This window comes from Nyctibius grandis, chromosome 12 (assembly GCF_013368605.1).
Source record: "Nyctibius grandis isolate bNycGra1 chromosome 12, bNycGra1.pri, whole genome shotgun sequence".
Classification (NCBI taxonomy): domain Eukaryota; kingdom Metazoa; phylum Chordata; class Aves; order Nyctibiiformes; family Nyctibiidae; genus Nyctibius; species Nyctibius grandis.
Genome location: NC_090669.1, coordinates 2,388,015 through 2,410,748, shown reverse-complemented (window position 1 = coordinate 2,410,748; position 22,734 = coordinate 2,388,015). Strand labels below are relative to the sequence as shown.

Below are 22,734 nucleotides of genomic sequence, written 5' to 3'. Positions count from 1 at the left end.
TTAAAGACCAGCTGGGACAACTCTGTATGCTGTTGTGGTCCTGAGAAGTGAGCTTTGCCTCCCCTATCATCAGCCCTTCTTCTCCTTCTCTCCCCTTTGCTCAGCAAGGATTATCTTTTGCAATAGCACCAGCCCATGGATGATGCCCAAGTCCTTGTGACAGCACTTGCTGCAGAGCTCCCCATCTCCCGCGTCGGCACTTTTCTGGCTGCACAAAGGAGGTACCGCAGCACTCGCTGCACAAGAGCCGGGAGGACAGCTTGTCTCAGTGCTTTAGCGTGAGAGATGATGGTGAGGCTGCTGCCACCCATTTTGTATGCATTATTCACAGAGGATTTGAAAAACACTTCTCCTGGCTGCACAGTCACCCAGGCTGCCCCATTTCTCAACTGTCTCCAAAGCCCCTTTTGGTCTTGCTGTGTGTTCAGGTGGGACGTCCCAGACCATCTACTGCCCAAAGCTGATACCACCACACTGTCTGCCATGGCCCAAGGGGGAACGAGCTACCTGTAGGAAGGAGTCACTCCAGCTCCTGGGTACCTGCACTGGGCAGCAGGCATCTCCACACCTCTCCTGTGCAGCCTCCAGTCACACTTTTTCCAGCATGGGTAGTCACTTAAAGCCCCAGGGTAGATGTCAAAGGGTCACAAAAGGAACCTACTGCTGCCAAATTCTGTGCAAAGAGCATCCTGGAAAGTCACAGAGCCACCCTGGCTCAACCATGAAGGGAAAGGTGAGCCAAGACTCTCAGAGTTAAACTGGGTATCAAGTTTAGGAGGCACAGTCATTTCCCTTGCAGACAATTACACTTCATCGTTTGCTGCTGCAATTGCAAGGTTCAAACTGGAGTCAAGGTTAAAAAGCCTTGGCTCTTAGTCTCAGCTCTGATCCTACCATCCCCACGCTAAGACCTTAGACAACACCTTTTTGTCTCTGTTTCACCACAAAATGAGGGAGGTGGGAGATGACTACTCAGAGATAGCTACAGATGTACCCACCAAGCTCCCACAATCCTCCTCACCAGATAGTCAAGGTCACAGGCTCAGAGAATCCATTCACATTGAACACAAATTCTTCTGTAAATGGCCCCAGGATGGTAGAACTGAAGGAGATCTTGATGGCTTGGAGCCCATCCGGTGAAATGGTGCCCGTCTGGGGAAGGAAGGTGAAGCAGGAGCCCAGAGCCGTAGCTGGAGGGACCAACTCGAAGGAAGCATCAATAAGTCCTTTGTTAACCAGGATCGCCTGCAGCAACAAGAAATCAAAATCGAATGCATAAGGAATCCTCCTTTCTTACGGAAGGCTGGTTTGTTTTCTGATTCAACAATTAACATCTGGTTAAACAATAAACATAACAGGCAGAAGATGCTTTGTGCTGCTGCTGCTTGGCAGAAGCCAAAGAAAATACAAGGGGACAAGTTTTGCCTTGGGGTTTTCTCATGCAAAGCAGCTATAACTTCACGTAAACAGAGTCACTCTGGGTTTGTTGCGCTGACACAGAGCAGTCTGCTTCGACTTGCAGCGCACAGGACCTGCTCAGCATCACTGGGGTGACTCAGACCTGTCCCTAAGAGCAAGGAAGGGCCACTGCAGCACTACTAGTGAACCACCAACAACTGCTTCTGCTCCAGGTGAGTCCGACCCTGCCGAGGGCAGAACACGCTCAGCTTCCATTGCAGACAACAGGTTTATTATATGTAGAAGACACCTCAGGTCAGCACTATCACCAACTTCAGAGGCACTCCCCAACTCTGCTAAGGAATATAATTTAGGTTTCTTTCATTTTTTCTTTAATACGATAGTTTCTCAGTCTTTGCTCAAACAGACACGTCAGGAAAGGATGGGCGTGAGGTGCACAGAGGCTCCAGCTATTCCAAACAACTTCCCTTTCCTAAATATTCACAGCCACCATTATTAGAATAACCTGCAAATTTAGAACCAAGCCGTATTTTGTTGAACACTCAAGAGATCTACACCTCAAACGAGTGACACAACCCCGCAGCACTCGTTGAGATTCATTCCTTTCACACCCGCCCGTGAGTCCCAGCGTGCTGTCAGTCACCGACAGCCCGACCCAGAGCAAAGCTGGGAAGTCTCTGATTGCGGCAGGGTGAAATCCTGCCATTGCCATGGACTTCTCTGTCTGCTTTGGATTTCTTTTCCCTAATTTTCATCCTTGCAAAACCTGTTAGAAAAAAAACTGAGACAGAAGCAATGTCCCTTATTTTTTAATTTTGCAGCTGTCGAAAATATTCACATATTCAAACTCCGCACTGGTAACTTGAAAACTACTCTCTCATGTGTTTTACACCTTAGTTACACATCGCACTGAGGGATCCCTACGCTGAGCTGAGGTTTACCCCCAGCCTAGCTGCTTAGGAAAGCACCAACAGCATCACCTACTTATTCATATTTTCTCAAGTAATGAAAATAATAAATTGATAAAGAGAGAATCAATAAAGTATCAGCATTAAAAATGCATAGAGCACACAATATTTTGGTGAGAAAGCACCTTAGCGTGTCCTTCCCTGCCACAGCCCAGCTTTTGAAAGTGTCTAGCATGATGTATTGCCTCATTTTCTACCTCTTTCAGTTGCTCTTATTTTTTTGCAGAAGACTTGACACCATTGCGGGGAGGCAAATATGTAGAAAGTTCCTTTGCTCCCTTTCCAGAAACGCTTTGCTCTTTATAGAGCCAGTGATGCACCAAGCCTGAAGTGTGGCTCAAACTCCCCATTTCTCTGCACGGGGCAGCTCTGAGCCAGGACGGCTTTCCTCTGACTCCCAGGAACCGGTAGGATGCACTTAACCGAAAACTGTTTGCAACCGACTTGAGTTCAAACGCAGTAAATTTGCTCCAGCTGCTTTTTACCAGCCGGAGCACAAAGGTGCATTGCATCTAGGGCTGAAACAAAAGCCTCTGGACACTGATCTTTTTGACCCAGTGTTGCTTTCATGTGTCAAGGGGAGATTTTTTTGCATGAAGCCTCCCAGCTGATATTGAAGGGAGGTTGCCAAAAACCAGGGATTAAGGCTTTGTGAACAACATATACACCTTTCAGACCCCATCAAAAGTATCCAGATTCTGTGAAACCCCCCAAATGTGACCGTTATGTCTGAGTTGCCAGAAATCCCGCAGGTCCACAAGGCTCAGGGCTGCCCTGGGAGCCATCAGGATCCAGCCCAACCCCTGCGAACCCCTGAGTGCTCACCTCATAGCTGTTGGCTGAGCCAATGAAGACCTTCCCGATGTCCAGCTGGTCAAACCTGAAGCAGAGCTGGGGCCCCAGGCCTTCTCCTTTGATGCGCAGGGCCAGCCTGGTCTCACGACCTGGGGAGAGATTTTCATTTCAGTACAATAATTCCCTCTCTTATCCTGGATTTTCCAGGCTGCCTCAGTGCTAGTCCCCGACTCTGTGCTGGATGGGACCAGCTCTAGATGCTCCAGGAGAAGATATAGGACCTTTCTCTTCCCTCAGGAGACATTTTTTGGGGCTGGTTTCTAATCCAGTGATCAGTTTGTACCCTGAGAAAGTGACGCTGAGCTTAAACCACAATCTCTGAATTTCTTCCCATGCGCTTAGACAAGCTCTGAATCCACTCAGTGAAGGCACAAAGCTCACAAAACAAAACTGAAGATAAAAATATGCCATCTGTACTGATGTAATCAGAGACGACAGCACAAGAGCAGAGGAATACGAGCCCAAGAAGGTGAAGCTCCCTGCTAACGGCGATACGCACATCCCTGCACTGCCTGGAGCAGGCAGAGCATCTCAGCCACCGCCTGTGCCCAACATCCAGCTCTGTACCTGGGTGCTCAAGGGCTCGCCTCCTGCCGCAGCACCTAAATAACACAGGGCTTTGTGATCTCCAGAGTTCCCACCACGATCCCAGAGCTCACCTCTGTTAAAGAGGCCTCACCTGAAACACGCTGAGCGGTTATGGAAAACCAGCCTCCTCACTACTGAGATCAGACAAGACATAAACGTCCTGCTAATACACACACCTCTTGCTGCAGAGACCCCAAGGCTTAGACCTAACCCTGTGATGCTAATTTTCTTCCATAAGATGACAGAGAGCAGGAACTTTCAGTCTGAAGGCTGTTCTGAACCACCAGAGCAGCCCAAAGTGCCTGAATCCCAGCTTGAATTTCAGCTTGGGTCTCCCTGCCATCCCATTCTGCTCTGCATGGAAAGAGTAGCACAAGGAGGAGAAGAGAGCCCCAAAATGTTGTGTATAACCTTCAGTGTAGCTTTAGTGCAAAAATATTCCTCTTTCCTTCAAGCTGCTTTCGTGCCACACTCACCATTTATTAAAGATCAGGGCTTGAAGGTTGCTTTTAAAAAAAAGTCTTATGCGTAGTTATTCGAGAACATCCAAAATGACTTTTTCTTGGAAAGAGCAGCCCAGGTGTGACCCAGTGACCAGATCACAACTTGCAAAAACCACTCTCCTGGAACAGCCTTTTCAATGGTTACTGACTTCTTGATATTGCAACCACGGGATGAGGATGTTCGATAACGTCCAAAGCCAGAAAGAAAGAGCTAGGGAGCTTTTGTTGAATTCAACATCTTTTAAGTGGGGCCAGCCAAAGCCCAGCTGCTGGCAGAGATGAGAGTTATATTTCACAGCTCAGGCATTAATTGGAGGGCTGTGCATTTCTATTCCACAGGTGCTATAAAAGAGGCTGTATTGAGTGGTCACTGTCAAAAGATTTCTCCATCTTGCATCACACGCAGCTTCATTTTCATTAAAAACTCTAGGTCTAAGCCATGAAAGCTCTTAGGAAACGGCAAAGATTTCCAAGTGACAAGCTTTTGTCCATGATCATGCTGAGATACATCCCATGGCTACTGCAATGGAAAAATCAGGGGCAGATCTTCCTCTTCTGCACTAGGTCCTCATCCTCATGGACGAGGGGGAACAGTTTTAAACTGAAAGAGGGGAGATTGAGATGAGATGTGAGGAAGAAATTCTTTGCTGTGAGGGTGGGTGAGACACTGGCCCAGGTTGCCCAGAGAAGCTGTGGCTGCCCCCTCCCTGGCAGTGTTCAAGGCCAGGTTGGATGGGGCTTGGAGCAACCTGGTCTAGTGGAAGGTGTCCCTGCCCATGGCAGGGGGTTGGAACTGGATGGGCTTTAAGGTCCCTTCCAACCCAAACCAGTCTGTGATTCCATGATCCTCTCCTGAAGGTCCATGGAAACCATCCTTTCTTCTAACCCCTATGTTGAACGTAAAACTTAAGGAAAACACAGAAATTTTGCTCTTCCTCCTTCCAGGTGAACCTCAGAGTGGGCTTTTCCCAAGGGACGAGGAGCAGACTAAACTACAGGCAGTATTCAGGAAAATTTAATTTTAGGTGTCTGACCCCCCACCATGTGCTTCCTTCCGGCACTCAAGAGCCACAGCTTTATTTGTATGAATAACTAAGTTCATTTTGAGCTTAAATATTTGCCAAGAGCAAATTTCAAACCACTTCTTAACTGCCAGCTTTGCAAGTTACCCAGTGCCCATTAGCTCCCTAAGCCACCTGATCCCAAAGCATCTGCTAAGCAATTTATGGAGGCACCTGCAAAAACAAGTGGAGGCCAGCAAAGCCCCTTTCCAGTGGGGCAGGAGATCCAGCTGCACAACTCACAGTGCTGCACTGGGGCAAAGCTTCCAAATATTCCCCCACCATCTGCACGTCACACTCCGAAGGGATTTGTGACTGGCGTGCAAATGCACGAGGAAGGCAGTCACGCTCCTCAGAGGAACCAAGAAGCAAAATTAATTGACTCTCTAGTTAAAGATGGTTGTTTTCTTCTTTAAACTCTGTTTGCACCCAGGGACCTTGACTCTGGGACAGTTTCCACCCTGACAATACAGGGGATCAGCTCTGTTTTGTAAGGGATGGGGGGTAGGTGCATCATTTAAACGACTTCCTAGAAGTCCTCTTCCAAGGAGCCAGTGGAAGGGTCAAGCTCTCCTGAGAGCCCATCAGGGTCTTTCCAGAGCAGGCTCCTCTTCCTAAACACAGATCGTTAGCCCAGCTCTGTTTCCTATAACTCCCAGACCAGCTCTAGGGTTGCATGCAAGTAGTTTTCCGATTTCTCTGCAATGAAAAAGCTCTCCTGGAGCAATCCCTGGAGATCCCTGCAGCAAAGTGATGGACACCCCCATCACCAGCGACAAATCCCAGAGCCAGGAGCCACAGCGCTGAGCGAGGAATCCCTCGGGAGCAACTTTTTAAATCAATCCTTCCCTTCCACAGCTCCAACAACTGCAGCTGGTGGGCAGGAAGACAGTTTGTTAACACAAGCCCTGTGTAATTACTGGAGGTGGCATTTGCCAAGTAAACCCTGCGCAATTACTGTATAAATAAAAAGCTGTTTCTTGACATTTGTATCCGTCAGCTTGGAGCGGTAAGGAAAGCAACAAAGCAGCTGGGTTAGTGATTCCAGCACCCTCTGAACAGGAGCACCACGGGCCTCACACCTCTTCCTCTTAGATGAGGAAAACCAGCATGTTCCCTGGATGGAAATCTGACAGCTCTCTCCCACTCTCCAAATACACCTTAAGCAGCACTGTGCAGAGGTGCAGAGGAAGGACAAGATAACCTGAACCATGCAGCTTGCTGCAAGCACTCCCTGCCCCGTGCTAGCACAGCAAAGCCATCACCTCTGTAAGGGCAAAGAGGGTGTAACTGGGGTGGGTCAATGATAGCTGCTCCCAGAAGAACTGTCAAATCTTTTTCTGGAAGACAGGATGAGCATAAAGCTTGTCTAGCAGATGCTCGGACTCCGATTTCCAGGCAGGGTGTTCACCCTGCTGAGTACAGCAAGCCCTGTGCAACGCTACCCGTACACACCGTAGACTTGGAGCCCCAAGGTGACAGTTCCCACGCAGGGAGAGCAGCCCGTGGTGCTGGCCAGAGGTGGTCCTTTGGCAGACACCCCGCGGCTCAGAAGGGCTCAGCCACCTGAGGTCTGGCAGCGCCCGGGTAGCAGGAGGTGAGCCAGGGTCTGGGAGTACACTGGGAACTCAGGAGTCTGATGCTGCAGCCATGTAATAAAGACTCATCTTGGAGGTAAATGGTCTCTAGGGGTTTAGTGCTCACCCACCAAAGCTGTTCTGCTGTGCAGCTCTTCAGCCTTTACAGACACCTCGCAGCAGAGCAAATGCTGGCAAACCCACGGCATGAAAATTTATCCCTTCACTGCCTTGGTTCTCCTAGGATCAGTGACCCAAGCTCACAGCCAGGCATCCTGAGGGCTGGCCTTGGGACAGGAGATCGCCTGGAAGCTGCAGGGACAGTGGGCATGTGCAGCACCATCGACCCTTCCCACAATTACACGGGAACCGCATGGGCTGGTTCTCTTTGTGCCTCGCCTTCACGGTGGGTAACAGGAGAGAAAGGAGCTGTACCTGAGATGTCGCAGTAGACCACCTGCTGATAGACTTTGACTTCTCGGGGTTTAAAGGTCACTTTGACTTCAACCGAAGAATTTGGCCAGATATCTCCCTCCTGAAACAGAAGCAGACAGCAAAACATTTATCTTCAAACATTACATTTCTTGTTTTCAACCACAGCCCTGTAGCCCATATTTAGAGCATCAGTGAAGAGCAAGGAGCAAGTAACACTTACCAACAAAATTTATAAGAGCTTGGAAGCAGCTGCAAAAAAAATTTCTCAGTCCCTTCCCTTTACTGGTATCTGGTAGAGGCATTTTGTTAAATTAGGGCTATAACGAAGCAACCAAACTGGCTCATACTCCAGCGAATCAAGCAGGATTTCTTCAGAGGTACCAGCTGGCCTAAGGAAAAGGCACCTCTCTCCTGCAAACCTTCCCCTATATCCCTGTATCACTACGGCTCCGTGAATGCTTTAACTCACACCAGGAGAGATTTAACACCTCAAATGGATTTTTCCATTCTTAGTTACAAAGGTGCTGCCTCCTCTACCCTTCCCCTCTACACGTGTTTAAGCAGATGTCGCGCTCGGGTGAGCCGAGGCACTCAGCACCCAGCAGAACAAGCCCTCGCGCCTGGGGATCAACGAAGAACAGACTCCTTCCTGCTGACGGCTGCTGTGAGCCCTCAGCCAGCACGCAGGCTCTTCCCGCTGCCGGGTGATCCAGGAAAGGAGCCCAGAGTCGGATGCACCCTCTTTCCCTCCCCAAGGCACACACATTCTCATCGCCCTGAACACAGGTTCAAACGAGAAGAGCTGGGATTTGCTTACAGCTCCCCACCTCTTCCAACCAACGAGCCCTTTTCCTTGTCACGCTTGCTCAGGGATGTAAGTTTGGGCTGTGCTACCAGTGTGTCTGCAACTGGCTGCTCCTTCTGCAGGGTCTTCTCTCTCAGCTTCTCTCCCAAAGAGCCCTGACACTCAGTCCCAGGGAGCCTTGTTGGGCATTTTCAGAGGCACCCCTGCTTCATGAAGGCTCTCACTCGCTTCTTGCAACTGGTTTCAACCAAGGCACCACTTACATCCCCTCACCCCCTACCATTACCAACATCTCTTCATGCATCTGTTGACATAAATATATGCACCCCTGACAACTGTAACAATACCAGGAATGAAAAATGTAGCTTCTAGAAGGAGACAAAAAGAACTGTGTTATTTTTCTATCAACAAAGCGAGGCTTTGATTCTGCTTGCTGCTGGGTACCCTCAGTACTTTGTCCAGAAGAGTCTTGAACTGACTGGAGCCTCCGGCACTCCTGCAGCATAAATATTAAATAACTATAATACTTCCCATCGACTTAGCGCTTACAGCTCAAAGGACAGTCCCCACAAAAATTAAAGAGCTGTGACATGGTGAGTTATTGGGCTGCGGCTGCAAATAATTCCCTACTGCACAGTCTGCTCGGAGTCAACAGAGGGAAGAACAGGCAGAGAAAACTGTTTTGAACACCAACAAACCACCACCACAATAATAAGAAAAGGGAAGTGAGGAAGAATAAAGTCACTTGGATTCCTCTCAAAACACAGAGCAAACATTTCCCAGATCAAACGTACTTTGTGTTTCTACGCAGCAAGCAACTAGATGAAAACGAAGTCTCATTATATGGTCACACACTTGCTTGAGGAAGCAAATTGGGGACATCAGGTGGCAACCCACAGCCAATGTATGAGATATCAGGGCCTTTGGGGCCCCTGGGATGCTGCATGGACCGATCACCCCCAGAGTTACCTCAGATTTGCAGGAATAAAAGCACTCAGGGTGCTCCGAACAACGTACGCTCTGCCACGATGCCTGGAGCTTGCCTAAGCCAAGCCACCAAGAAAAAAAATACTCTGATGATAGATTTCCCTGGCTTGGCTAATTAGAGTCTAATAACTCACCAGTGCTCATCACCCAGCTGCTCGCTGGGTGTTTAACAGACTGAATTCAGTGGGCTCACCCTGGGCAGAGCATCCCTGGGGAGGGGAGGAGGCACTAGGCAGCCACTTGTCTTTGCTTCAAGCCCGGCGGCTGTAGCTGAACACACAGCTCAGCTCGCCGGCGTTCTGCACAGGATGAGCTGCCCAGTGGGGCCGTTTCATCCTCCAGCTGCTCTGCTCCTCTGCCCAGAGAGCTGCAGAGAACTCGTTTGGTTCCTGCACAGCAAACAGTGCCTTGCCAGGCTTCCCAGGACCATCAGCTCCACAAACACTCACGGCTGATATGCTGAGAGTGGTGGTGATGCTTGAGGTCTTCATCTTAGAGAGGAGCATAAAGCAGGGGAGGAGAGCACATCCTGAGCCTTAAAACCAAAACCCGGGGGTGCAGTAAAAGGGAGGGGAGGGCAGCGACGAGTGGGAGTGAAATGAGCCCAGTTTCTGAACGGCCACCCAGATCATCCCAAGGGAAAGTCTCCATTTGCTCTGCAGAGCCTCACGTGGCAGAGAGCAAACCAGGGAGAAGGTATTCAAACGAGACAGCACAGGACCAGCGGGGCTGGGGGTGAAAACTGATGCCAGGATTTGACTGTAGTTCTGCCATCAGGCTTACGAGGGCTGGGCACAGCCGGACTACCAGGGGCACACAGCTCAGAGTGTGTGCTCGCTGTCAGACAGACAATGCCTACCACAACCTGACCATCCGATTTGCTGGGACTGGGTGACTTCTTGTAAGACTTTGGGATCTAGCTGAAAAAGCAGAGTGAGATTTTTCTATCACGTCACATTTAGCGCAACACTGACTGCTCTAAAGCAGAGCTCATACGAACAAGAGCGAGGTCTCCAAGAGCCAAATCATTCCTGGGAAACAGAGAGCATCCTTCCTTCCACCGAGGCCAGAAAGCAAACTCCTTTGAGCCTAACGCAGCAGTTATCAGTCTTTCAGGTCAACTGTCTAACAAAGCCCTGGTTTGCTGCTCGCTGCTGGATCGCAGGCTGATGGCACTCATGGGTCTATTTGATGTGCCACAATCAGATATATCAGCCCTGCAGACACTTCGGGGCAGTTTGGTTATTACTCAGAGGCTGACAGAGGCAATACATCTCCCGTTAATGGAAGCAAGCATAATACAATTCATAAGCAAAAACGAAGTTAGGCAGGAAAGGAAGAAAATTAAAAAGACCCGTTGGCCTGATGAATATGTATTTGCCAACAACAGTGCAGTTTTCTAGCCAAGTGAGTTCAGCTGACTGTGGGATTCAATGAACTCCAAGGCCAGCACGTCTGCAACAAATATAACCGACACGTCTACCCCCCCTGTTTGGAGCACAGTCACAGCGATACATCACGGAGGCAGCGAAGGGACGGACATGACAGGGCAGGGGACCCAGGAAGGTGGTGCCGAGCCAGAAGGCAGGGACGGGAGTGGGAGATGGCTCAGAAACAGCACGTGCTTGATGCTCACGACAGCTCTGTCTTGCTACGAGCTGCACCCACGTCACCTGTCCTGCTCCGGTCACTGCCAGCTGAGCTTTGGGTGACAGGACCAGGATGGCAAACCTACCTGTGCCACTAAGCTCTGGCAGCCAGAGCGATGCTCTGCATGCCTGAGCCCCTAACGTGACCTGCGCAGTGACAATCCCCACTGCAGCGCTGGATACGCACAGGGAGACATCGTGACTACAGCAGGAAGGAGGTGACAGAAAGAACTTCGTAAAAAGAATATTTCAGTCAATTCCACTTCCCCATTTTACAGCATCCAGAAACAGAGGCACAGCAAGGCCTCCAGTCACTGCAGAGTCCATCCAGGCCAACACGATACATCCACTGCTCCTCTCAGGGCAGCAAAAACCTTCCGGGAGCTCCTCCGGCAGGGCAGCACCTTAGTTTCTCCAAGGAGGTCCCAACGGACAGAAGGAATAAGGGCTGAATAAAGCCTGCATGCCCTCAACTGTTCAGAAAAGATGTGGGAATATTCACTCCGTGTAAACTTGATATATCAAAATCAGATCATCTACAGGAAGTCTCGGGCTGCAAAACCTACACCCCCTTGAACGCAGAAGCTGAACATCCCAGGTTCTCCACCAACCTGAAACACCCCAGTTTTGTGCCAAAGGCAGGCAATGAGGATACCCCTCCTCCTCAGAGTAATGTAAAAAGCTGTGATAGTCCTCACACCGCACCACTGGTCTACTAGCCCCAGGAGTGCATGGCTACGTGCTGTCTCATAGCCCAGAGAGCAGCCTCTGGACATGTCCTGGGCTCCCTGCAGACACCGAGCTCGGTACCGAGAGCTTTCCCCTCTCAGAGGAATCCCTTCTGGTCTTTGCAGCTTTGGATTAAACCAGTTTGGGATAACAATGCCACGCTTACCCTGTTCTCAGGGGACACTGCCTCGTGCCACAAAATTGCCTTGTGCAATATCAAATCTGCTTCAATATCCTTTCTTTCTCTCTCCACCATGGGACCTGGCCCCATTCAACTCTTGTCCCCACCTAACCCCCAGTAGCCCAAACACATCTGTCACAGGCACCAGGTAGCTGGACCCTGGCAGAGCCAGCACTTGCACCCAGCAGGACATCTCAGATCAGCTCCTGGAGAGAGAACTCTGCCTGCTTTCTTCTTTGCAGAAGGTATTTGGAAACCAGCTTGCAAATGAAGGCATGGCCCTGCCAGAGAGCTGGCTACCCCAGCTGGGACTTGCTGTCCAAGGCTCCCTCTGCTTACAGACAAGTGGGCACAGAAGGCAGGAGAGCAATATCAGGGCTTTGCAAGCTGCTCTAGATGCCTGCTGGTGTCCACGTGGGATAGGAGACTTTGCTCAGGACCCAAAGCCCTAGTTGTCCTGGCCTCCTCCCATTCCCACATCACCTTTGCTGTCAGAAGGGGAACCGGAGCTGGGTCGGTGCTCTCGGGGCATTTATCCAACCCTGGAATTGGATCCTAGCCCAAGACAGCCCAAACTGAACATCAGAATGGTGAACTTCCACTGCACCAAAAAAACAGAGCTTCAGCAAGAACCCAGGAGGACACTGCAAGTGCACATCTCCACCCAGCGAGGGAGCGGAAGGGAGTCCCGGCAGGTGTTATTCAGAGCGGCTGAGCTCCTGCGGGGATGATTTGCTCAATGCCACCAAGACCACAGTGATTGCTGCAGTGTTGCTGGGATCTCTCCATACACTGTATAATTAACCAGTGTGGGAGAAGCCTGGAGCTTTGGGCCAATGTCATCTCTTCTTTTACAACCTAAAGAGATGAGCGTGCAGCACACAAACCTCCCTTGCCAGGGATGATGTCTTGCCATGCCCCAGGAAACCGCTCAGTGATGCGTCAAGATCCAGACAAGGGACAGATCTCTCTACGTCCGAGGAGCTGCTGGATCCCACGGCACAGTCAGATGAGACTCCTCGAAGGCACCAGAGGAAACAAGCTATGGACTAGCAATAAAACCCATCCTTTGATACGCATCAGCACAGCACTCTGGAACAATCCTCCTGCAGCATTATGGCTGGAGCCTTGCGCTCGTACCTTCAGTCCCAAGAAAACCTGCACCAGCAGGTAACAGACTCAGTCTCTAGAGCTCCTGACTGGAAATCACCCTTCTCTGCAGGATCCAGGGTACTTGGTCAGAAGCTTTAGGCAGTACGTCCACAGACAGCTTCCCTGTACCGTCAGTGAAGCCATAAGCCAGATCGTTTGGCGCCGAGGGTTGAAAGCAAGAAGGAACAATCAGTTACACTTTATTCTACTATTCCACGGCTAAAACAAATTCTTTCAAGACATAACTATTCTGGGAAGGTTTTGTCATTTCTCCTTTCATTACTGCTGTACATTAGACTATAAAACTAGAAAAATATTGTGAGTTATTTCTCCTGGGAAATTAAAATAGGCTGTTAAGAGGTTCCTCACATTCCTGCTACCCCACAGGGAAAAAAGAACTTCTGGTTAAAAGGAAATGCTTCATTACCCACCCTCGCAGGCTACTGCTACGTGCGTGAGAGCCTCAGGACACCTCAGGAGCCAGCGGGCTGCCTGGGCTGGCACGTTCTCTGTAGGATGGCAGCTGAGCCAGAGCACGCAAAAACTACCGCGGATGCCGACCAGGACAGAAATACAACATACACAGCACGTGAACACGGCACGGCAACATTTCTGGCTTAACGGCAGTCTCAGGCTGCAAGTGGCAGGTGGCATCAAATACAGGCAGTGGATGGATGATGACACAGCACAAAACCTCCAGCTGTTGGGCCCTGGCTTCGCTACAGCGTAAAGCAACGTGATACGGGAGGGACAGCACACCACGACTCACAGCTGCACAAGTGATCTCTATGCAAGAGCCCAACCGTAAATACTTGCAGATCCTGTCTTCCCCTCCCTCAGCCCCTAAATAATGAGAATCGGCTAGATCTCCACCAGCCCGAATGAGAAAAAGCCGGTCTTGAAAAGCTGGGCACCACCAACCGTTGGCCAAATCCCCCGCTTTGTTTTGCCGAAGGGGGAAGGCAACGCCCAGAAAGGAAATGGCTGCTCAAAGCAGACCGAAAACCAGAGACAGAGCTGGCAACAGAAGTACCGACATGACACCCAGAGAGCATCCTGCTAGCTCAGGGCACTTCACAGAAAGGCAGGGCCAAAGCCAACATCTGCATCTTTCCATAAATAACTGAACCCACAGCAAGCTGTGGGATGGACCAGAGCTCCCACTGGAGATGGTGCCTTCTGCCAAAAACTGGAGCGCTCTGCAGTAACCTCTCGTTTGGACGGGGATCAGCTTGGTTACCCAGCTGAGGTGGGGATTTGCAGGAACAAACAACGCTGTTACCTCCTGGCCCAACCTCTGGATAAACAACCTTATCCTGGACATCCTGAAGACCACCTCCATGGGCTCAGAGGTAACACATGACACTGAGGAGTCGCTACCAGGCAATGACAGGACAGGGATGGCTTGCCAAGGTCAGTACGATGGTAACAAATCCTTGTCCTCTCTTTCCTCTGGTTTCCATTTCCAAGGAGTCAGCTCCCACGTGCCTGCAGTGTGACTCACAGCTAAGCGGTGGTGGGGAGGATGCAGCAAAAAGCAAGGACTTTGTCCTTTGGTAGCCACCTGGGCTTCTATCACAGCTGCTTCTGCTGACATATCATGTGTATTTGCAAAAATAAATTAAACCAAACTTGAGATGCGCTCAGAAAGTCAGAGTTGCATAACAGCTTGTTTCCCACAGGCTTGGACGGCTGCTCAAATGTTCCTGGTCACATGGCAATTCCAAAATCACTGCCTCCTCTCTTTTGTTATTCTTTTCATCAGCAAATTAACCCGATGCAGGCTGAAGTGACCTGCTGCAGCTTCTACAGACAGCGACATCTGAAAATACCAGCAGCTAATGGTCCATTTATGCAGCAAAGCTTCTGCACAAACCCTGCCAAGCCACCCTGCCCAGAAAGCGTGCCCAAGACTACTATCCCTCCATCAGCTTCCTAACCTCTGGAAGCAATTATTTCCTTTAGACACTTGTTACAAAGGTTGGATTATTTCTATAGGGTGCTCCCAGACATCACGGGTGATGGGTGGGAAGAAAAGAGCAGCCACTTTTGGCCAGAAGGTCAGGGATGCAGCAAGGTCCCAGCTTTGGGGGGTCTTTCCAGCAGGTTTACATGGCAAGAAGGGTGTTTGGCCAAGCTAAAGGCTCTGGGGCCATCACCAGAAAGAAGGTTATGGAAGTCAGTGGATTTTGAGAGTCTACATTTGATAAATAGAAGAAAATACTTGATATCATTTAATGTAAAGACACCCATTTGTCAGGGGGAGAAGCAAGCCAGGAGCAAAACTCTGAATGTGAAACTAATTGTTCCATAAATAACAGAATTGAAGGAAATTAAGAGGCTGATAATGCTGGACAATACAGAAGGGGAGAGACTCACGTAGTAGCCGCCCACTTGCATTCAGTCCTGGAGCAAACTGTAACATTAACATCGCCATTTAGGAGAGGTTTCCACTCAAGACTTGAGGCTAGGCTACACTTTATGTCCATACATCATGATGAGAAGTACCAGGACTCAGCACAGTGGGCAGCCAGACTTCTGGACCTCACCTTAACGCACTTCAGGAGCTCAAGAGTGGGTTAAGCTCGTTGTGAAGACAGAGCCCAACTGTAACGAAGCAGGAGCCCTGGGGGACTCTCCAAAACCAGCTCTGATGCACCGCAGGATGCTCTTACCGCTCAGTTGATCAGCTCTGACTCTACAATATTCCTCCTGCTCTGACACAATTTCTTGGTCACACCGTGCTGCTGTCAGCTACAGTGGTGTGAAATTGCAGCTGTGTTGACATTGATGGCTCTCAGCCTTATAGGGGCTATAGGAGCAACCAAGAGAACATGAGCCCCTTCCTTGAAAAAAATTTAGGTTCACCTATTTTAATAAGGAAAAAAAAAGGTTGGGCTTATTCTAGGGTTTACTCCAAAGACGAGAAAGGATTTGGCACTGCTCAGACAGCGGGCATTCTTCATCTCAGACCATGCAAATACTCAGAATCAGGGCTTTGGTTGACTGAAGGATGTGGGGTTTTGCTTGCACAAACAGAAAAGCAAAACATTTTGAGTACTTATGTGCAATAGAACTCCAAAAGCCTGTTTAAACCTGCCAGTCTTGTGTGCAGGCTCACAGATGACACTGGAAGGGAGATTCACACATGGTATAAGTCCAGGTTATAGGAAGGGATTGGTATTTCTGTGATTAAACTTGGGCTGAACTTGGCCTCCTTTCTCCAGGGGACCATTTCATTCTTATGTGAACTGCCAGTGCTCTAATGTCCTTTGTTAACCCCCATACAGCATATGGAAGGTGTGCCCTTACACATAATAATCGATACCTCTGAACACTGTGAGGACACTTAAGTGCTCTTTATTTATAGCCCTTGCAGCAGAGCCCAGCGTTTAGGCAGAGCCCAGCGTTTAGGCAGAGCCCAGCGTTTAGGCAGAGCCCAGCGTTTAGGCAGGCTCTCGCTGCCTGGCAGGAGCCCGTAGTTCAGAAATGCTTTTGCAACAAGCTCTCCCAGCCTCACTAGAAACCTGATGGTTTCCCTCTCTGCACATCAACCCAGCCGACACAAGGATCTGCCAAGCGATCTCACTCAAGGAAGAGGAGGAAGGAAGGGAGGTTCTCAGCTGTCGCTTACCACTGGTTCAATGGAGAAGATCTCATCAGAGAAAAGCATGGAGTCTCCTTGCACCTTTGCTCTCTGGTTCTGGAGGCCGTGGGAGAGAAGGCAAAGGCCTTCTCGGAAAGTGGGGTTCACCATGCGCTCCTTGAGAAAATCCACCTTGCCCTCTTCGCGCTTCTGCAGCCAGTGACACAGCCTGCAGCCACGGGGAGAGACAAACCAAGCAGGTAATGTAACAAGCAACATATTCACAGAGACTGGCGTCTAAGTGCAGGGGCAGCGACGCGCTCGGGGCGGAACAGCAGCAGCAGCTGAGCAAGGGGCTGGCCCCGAGCCACGGGGTCCCAAATGGCTCACACCACCACTTGTTGGTCGCGGGCACAGCAGGTAGTTTTACTCCACGCTTATAAGCTAAGAAGAGGTTTTTTGAAAGCTGCACGTTACTGGCATCCCTCTTTTTTCTTCCCTTTTGGGCCTGCAGGGCTAAGCGAACAATATCTGCTTGCTGTTCCCTACGCTGCCTTCCACCAGAGGATCCCAGAGCACTTTAAAAGCAAACTAATGAACTCAGGCATCACGTCACCTCAGGGAAATTAATGGTTTCATATGCATGAAAACAGAGGCCCTGAGAAAGGAAGGGACTTTGCCCAGCATCACCCAGTAAAGAAGCCAGGACCAGCACCTCTGAATCCACACCCTTAAAGTCTAGCCTTGAACCACCTCATCTTTTCCCTTTCCGGCCTTCTCTGCAGAGCTTTGACACAGTTAATCTCTCCCTTACTTGGCAGCTGGAGCAGAAATCATTCTCGCATTTAAAGATCACAACCGAGAGAGGAGAAGGGAGCGCTGCTACAGAGCAGTTGCTTCCTAGCTGGCACGTTGCCGTCCCCCTTTCACGCTCCAGTCCCCTGGCCATGAAGAACCAGCAGGTGACAACTCTGGGGACATGAGTGGAAGGTTCCATATGTAGTAAATTGAGGCAATGTAGTATAAACAGGAGAGCGATCATCACCCAGCTAAAGTCAAACACAGTTAGAAAGGAAATACAGCCACGGACGTTAGTAGCTGCGCACAGACAGAGCCTCGGGCAAATGCCGTCACCAGCGCCAAAAATACTTCTTTGGCTCGCTCCCCAGGGAGCGGGGTAGGAAACGTTTCTCCATGGCTGACCTACAGTGCTGAGCACGAGGGCTTCCAGCCACGGAGATGAACAACCCTCAAACCAACCTCCATCAACAGACAGTAATTCCACCATTACATCCCAGAAAGTCCTGCAGGAGGGAGACAGAGCAAACCCCTGGATAGACCTTCCAATGATCCAGGTCTTCTGGGGTCACATCCCAGTGCAGGGTCCTGCCCTGCCTCCTCGCATGAAAAAACCCTCTCTGCTCTGAGATCTCAAAAGCTTCCCTGACAGCAGGACAGTGGCCTTGGAGCTATGACCATCTCTGAGATTGTAAGTAAGGAAGAACAAAATGTCCTGATCGGAGTCTATGACACAAACTGGCACAAGATCAAATGTAACTAGAAAAAAAAAATCAGGTTGAAGTTAACTGTGAGAAAACCTGGTTGCTTCCGAGAGGAAAGAGGACCACTCAGGGTCCAGCCTGAGACAGGCAGGTGGGAAGAGATGGTAAAGGAACGGTCCAGGGAAGTACCAAGGGAAGGTCATGAGATTTTCTTTTAACACACTGAGCTTGCACAAAGTCACACAGTGTGTAATTAAAAATAGAGAACAGTGGAAAACTAGTTTTGGCCTTCCAGGCATTTCTGACCTAATTACGCTGAACTTTATTTGCTCAGAAGCCCTTACAAAGTGCTCCAGTTTAGGCAGTTTCCTGACCAGCTCTGGGTTCAGACTAACTCCTGTACACCTACACCCATCCCAGTCTGAAAAGTCACACAAGGATTCCCTAAACCACCCAAGCTTTTAAGTGTAATTTCCAATTCATGCCCCTGGGCTATAAGTGTTTCTCGGTTGCCTGAAATAGGAATTTCAAAGCTTCACCAAAGACACCCTTTGAAGGACCTGCTCTATCTCTCACCACCACCAAGACACAGGTTGCTGAAGCCCAAATGCACTTCCAAGCCCTGTGCTGCCCTACCTTCCCTGCAGAACCCTCCACCTCCAAACTCTCCCCAGCCTCTAAGCAAGGGGCAGAAATACCTCGTTGTGCTGGAAACGGGAACAGCGCAAGGCAATTCAACATCCTACAGCAGGATGGCCTCAGCTTTCTGGGCCAACGAATCACTCTACCCTGCACCTTACTGGAAAAGGAGCCTGCCACCTTATCAAAGCTGGAGGGGAAGAAACTGCAGAGAGTATCATCATAGTTATGCTACCTGCAGCTATTTTGAGTGCTACTACTCAGTGCAGTCCCAGGTAACGAGTACTGACACTTTCCTCAGCTTCACGGACCCTCTGTAGCCCAGGGATCTCTTGGACCTCAGTGGTTTGCGGCGCCCACAAACACAAATTTGCTCTCCGTGGAAATTCAGTCATTGCAATCAATGTTTCCTCCCCAAAACATCATCCTCAGCTGGAGTATGGATGAAGCTGGAATGGGAAGGGCTGAGCTCCATTACCCTGAAGCCCAGGGACACATACCCTGATGCCATGGATGGTTTACTTGTCCTAAACCATACCAAAGCACCAATACCCCTTGAGGCCACAACATTAATTGTACCCCTGGACAGTGTATCTTACTGCCATGAATCTTTCAAACAAACCTCTGCTTCTGCCGATCCTCGTCTTCCTGAGTAGCAAAAGCCTTCCACTGGAAGTGGGCTACGATTTCACTCCGATTGTGGATGACCACGGATCCATGGTTTGACAGCGTGAGGTAAGTCTTCTCAAGTGTCAAGGAGTTCCTCTCTAGCCCGATGTTGACATCTTCTGCTTCTCCATGCAGGCGTGTGTGGATATCTTCACCTGGAACAAAGCAAAGGGGAGACTTTGCTCATCTCACTTGCTGACAGAAGTACAAGGAACTGAGCAAACCACAGGTAACAGAAGAAAGTGTTACAGCTTTTAGCTGTATTACCAGTTCCCTGGATCAGTACATTCAGCGCACCCCGACAGCTGCGTGCGGACAGCATGAGGATGTCCTGGACACCACCTTAGGCACCTTATTTCTGGGAGTGTTTGCAGAGATTTATCCCCAAGGTAACCATATTTACCGTGAGACTTTCAGCTGTGGCCAGGTGGCCTTTGGGTTGCCATCCCACTCAGATCACAGGAAATTCTGCACTGCAGTCAGGGACTGACGAGTCCCACCTCAGTCACGGCTTGCCCAGGGTCTCCTGCAGGCACACCAACAGCGTTGCATCTCTCCTGATCCCTTATTGCTGACAAGCAAAGATGCCTGGGGGCATGCGGGCAGAAAAGGGAGGTTCAGAGGAACAAGTGAAGTGACAGCCCGCGGCAGGATGGGACACAGAAGAGAAGTTCACTGTATGGTAGGAGCAGTGCCCTCACTTGCTGTCGGTTTGTGAAGATATGTCAAAATGAGACTGGTGGGGCACGGACCACCAACCTGCCCATTACACTCCTGCAGGCCCATTTCTTCAGCCTGGATCCTGCTGCTTATGCCCGGGTCTGCAAGTCTACACCGAATGTTCCCAAGCTATTCAACAACCAGAGCGAGGACATCTTTGCTTCCCACCTCAAACGGAGCTGAAGATGAGAGAGCCCCTGGCTGTGCACATCAACCGATTAACAACTGGAGTCTTGCTGGAGAACCTGCCAGCATTTCACCCTCCAGAAGAGACTCCTCACCAAAAGCTCCCTCATTTCCAGAGCTTTCAAACCTTCATTCTTCCCAACCAAGTAACTCCTGGGAGTCAACTGAGCTCAAACGTCAGTACCAAGCCCACTCCTCTTATTGCAGGTGAGCGTTCCCCACGTGAGATGCAAACAGTGAACATTAGACACGCTCTCTAGAAATAACATTTCTATGGAACGGTGCTTAAAGCCTCAGAGCCAGCCCCAACGGACAAGTGAAGCAACCCGGCCATATCCTGGAAAGCATCCCTCTGCAACGGCAGAGCTTTCTCCTCACCGCACAGGTTACAGCAAGGCAGCTGGTGGATGGACCAGCTACCATGCAACAACACAAGGAGAGCGCTGGATGTGTGCTGGATGGACCCTTAAATCCTAAGCCAGACAATACAGCAGAACCACATTCGTTCTGGGAAAAAGAGAGATCCCTCTTTTGGAGGGGGGTTGAGGAACGAAGCAAGGCTCACCCCTAAATTAGCAGATCTCTACAGTCATTCATTCATCTCCTCACATGGAGAATTCAGCCCTCATGTCTGTATAACCTCAATTTCTCTGCTCTTAAGGGAGTCTGGAGGGGTAGGGATTTCTGGCCAGAGATGAGCTACGTTGTGAGAAAAACGGCAATGTTTCCAATGACGGGACAATCTGCTTTCTATAATGGACAACTTAACACATAAAAATAACTGAAGTTGAGAAGAGTCAGAGACAGGTAGGCTTTACAAGCACTGCCTTTCCCCTCCCCTGAATCCTCAGCACACATTGGCAAGCAGAGGAACCAGGACCCAAGAAATGGGAGATGTGCGCAGTGCTTCGAGCGTGCACAACTCGGGTGCATGGAAACACGAGCTAATGCTCTACAACCATCAAGACAACAAACTACCACAAAATAAAAATAAACACCATGAAAACTATCATCATCTCCCTGTCTAAACCCATTGGCCAGGTGGGTCTTGAAATATTGGGTGTAGTTCTGACCTCAAAACCCAAGCTGAAGCATTTAAAATTAAATAAAGGCAGAAAGAATGATTAAAAGTATGGAGCAGCTTTTTTATGAAGACTGAACAGGATTCCTCAGCCTAGAAATTATATGGGAGATAGATGGGAGAGGTTTGTAAGAGCGTGAATGGCCAGGGACTTGTGAATAAGGAAAAATTTGTCACAAAACAGGAACCCAAGGGCCTGAAATAATGTTATTAGTCAGAAATTACACAAAAGTAGTAGTGCTTTTCCAGGGAACGCTCCTTCCTGCGGAACATACTGCCAGAGGAGGCTGTAGATAACAGCTATAAATCCAGAGAGCAACTGGACAAATTCTCGGAAGATAAAACCGTCAGAAGCTATTAAACAAAAATGAGAATAAAGCCTCCAGCACACAAAACTGCCAACTCCAGCGCCCACGGGGCAGAAAGCATATGCACTGCTTGTTTCCACACGCTTTGCTAAGCATCCCCTATGGCTGCTCTCCTGGAGAGCAGTTGGGGACGCAGCCACCGAGGAGTCTTCTGAAGGCTGGGAGGTTGCCCGAGCACCTTCTACCATAAAGAGAAGCACTTGACATCGTGCTGAATCTATAACCCCCCAAATGGCTCAGTACAGAAGAGCGTGCACAGACGCCGGCGAGTCGGGAGGAAGCCGCAGATCTGCCAGGCAGATGTACCGGCACGGAGAGAGGAGCTGTCAGGGGTGGCCAAGGGCAGCTGCAGACTTAACTTCTCGGGTGCCAAATTAGATGTGACATTTCATTTAAGACTCTTGGTTGTTTAATATACAAGTTAAAAAAACCCAAACCTCTGGCCTGTAATGGTGATGTGGCACTAGGCATTGCACTTGACAGGGTAACGTCCACGGCGTGTAGGTGGGATGCTTAGCTACTCCGAAAGCACGCGTACAGAATGTGAACGGATCTGCCCCATCATTATTTACACACCACCATCTTACTACAGGCTGTCAGTTCTCCCATTCTTACACACTTTTGATACATTTCCTACAGACGGCAGGACGCAGCTCATTCTGCAACCCAAACGAAGCAATGCCTACACTTGGAATTAAAACCGAGACTTTTTATACAGCGGCAGAGCAGACGCTTTGGGTTGCGTGCTCCTGAACGATGCTCTGCTCTGACACAGCAGAAACACCACTGAGGTTTATCCCAGCACCCATCTGGATACGGATGCAGGTATCTTAGTACATCATAGCTTTTTACTACCTTGAAGAAGGAAATCTGGTATTGGGTCATCCTTCCTGGGGCCTATTCTGCAGGAAAAAAAAAAATTTAAAAGGGAATTTACAGAAGAGCTAAAACATCTTTCTGAATTCTTCTAATGCTACATGATCATCCTGGTGCAAGAGGGAAGAGTTTTGAGAGCTGAACAAATTGTTCTTAAACAGAACGACAAATTTGCTTTAGCCTGAAAGTATAGCTTAA

The 22,734-nt window shown here is 49.6% G+C and overlaps 1 protein-coding gene across 1 annotated transcript in view; it reads right to left on the bottom strand.

Moving 5' to 3' along the window:
• Positions 1-22,734, bottom strand: part of LOC137669483 (hydrocephalus-inducing protein-like) — a 164,747-nt gene that overhangs the window by 111,873 nt on the left and 30,140 nt on the right. The window contains exons 7-11 of the mRNA XM_068411584.1: positions 19,259-19,460; positions 16,544-16,724; positions 7,407-7,506; positions 3,213-3,331; positions 1,022-1,245 (exon numbers count right to left, since the gene is read on the bottom strand). Of these exons, the coding sequence (XP_068267685.1) occupies positions 1,022-1,245; positions 3,213-3,331; positions 7,407-7,506; positions 16,544-16,724; positions 19,259-19,460 (826 nt within the window). The remainder of the gene's footprint in view (positions 1-1,021; positions 1,246-3,212; positions 3,332-7,406; positions 7,507-16,543; positions 16,725-19,258; positions 19,461-22,734) is intronic.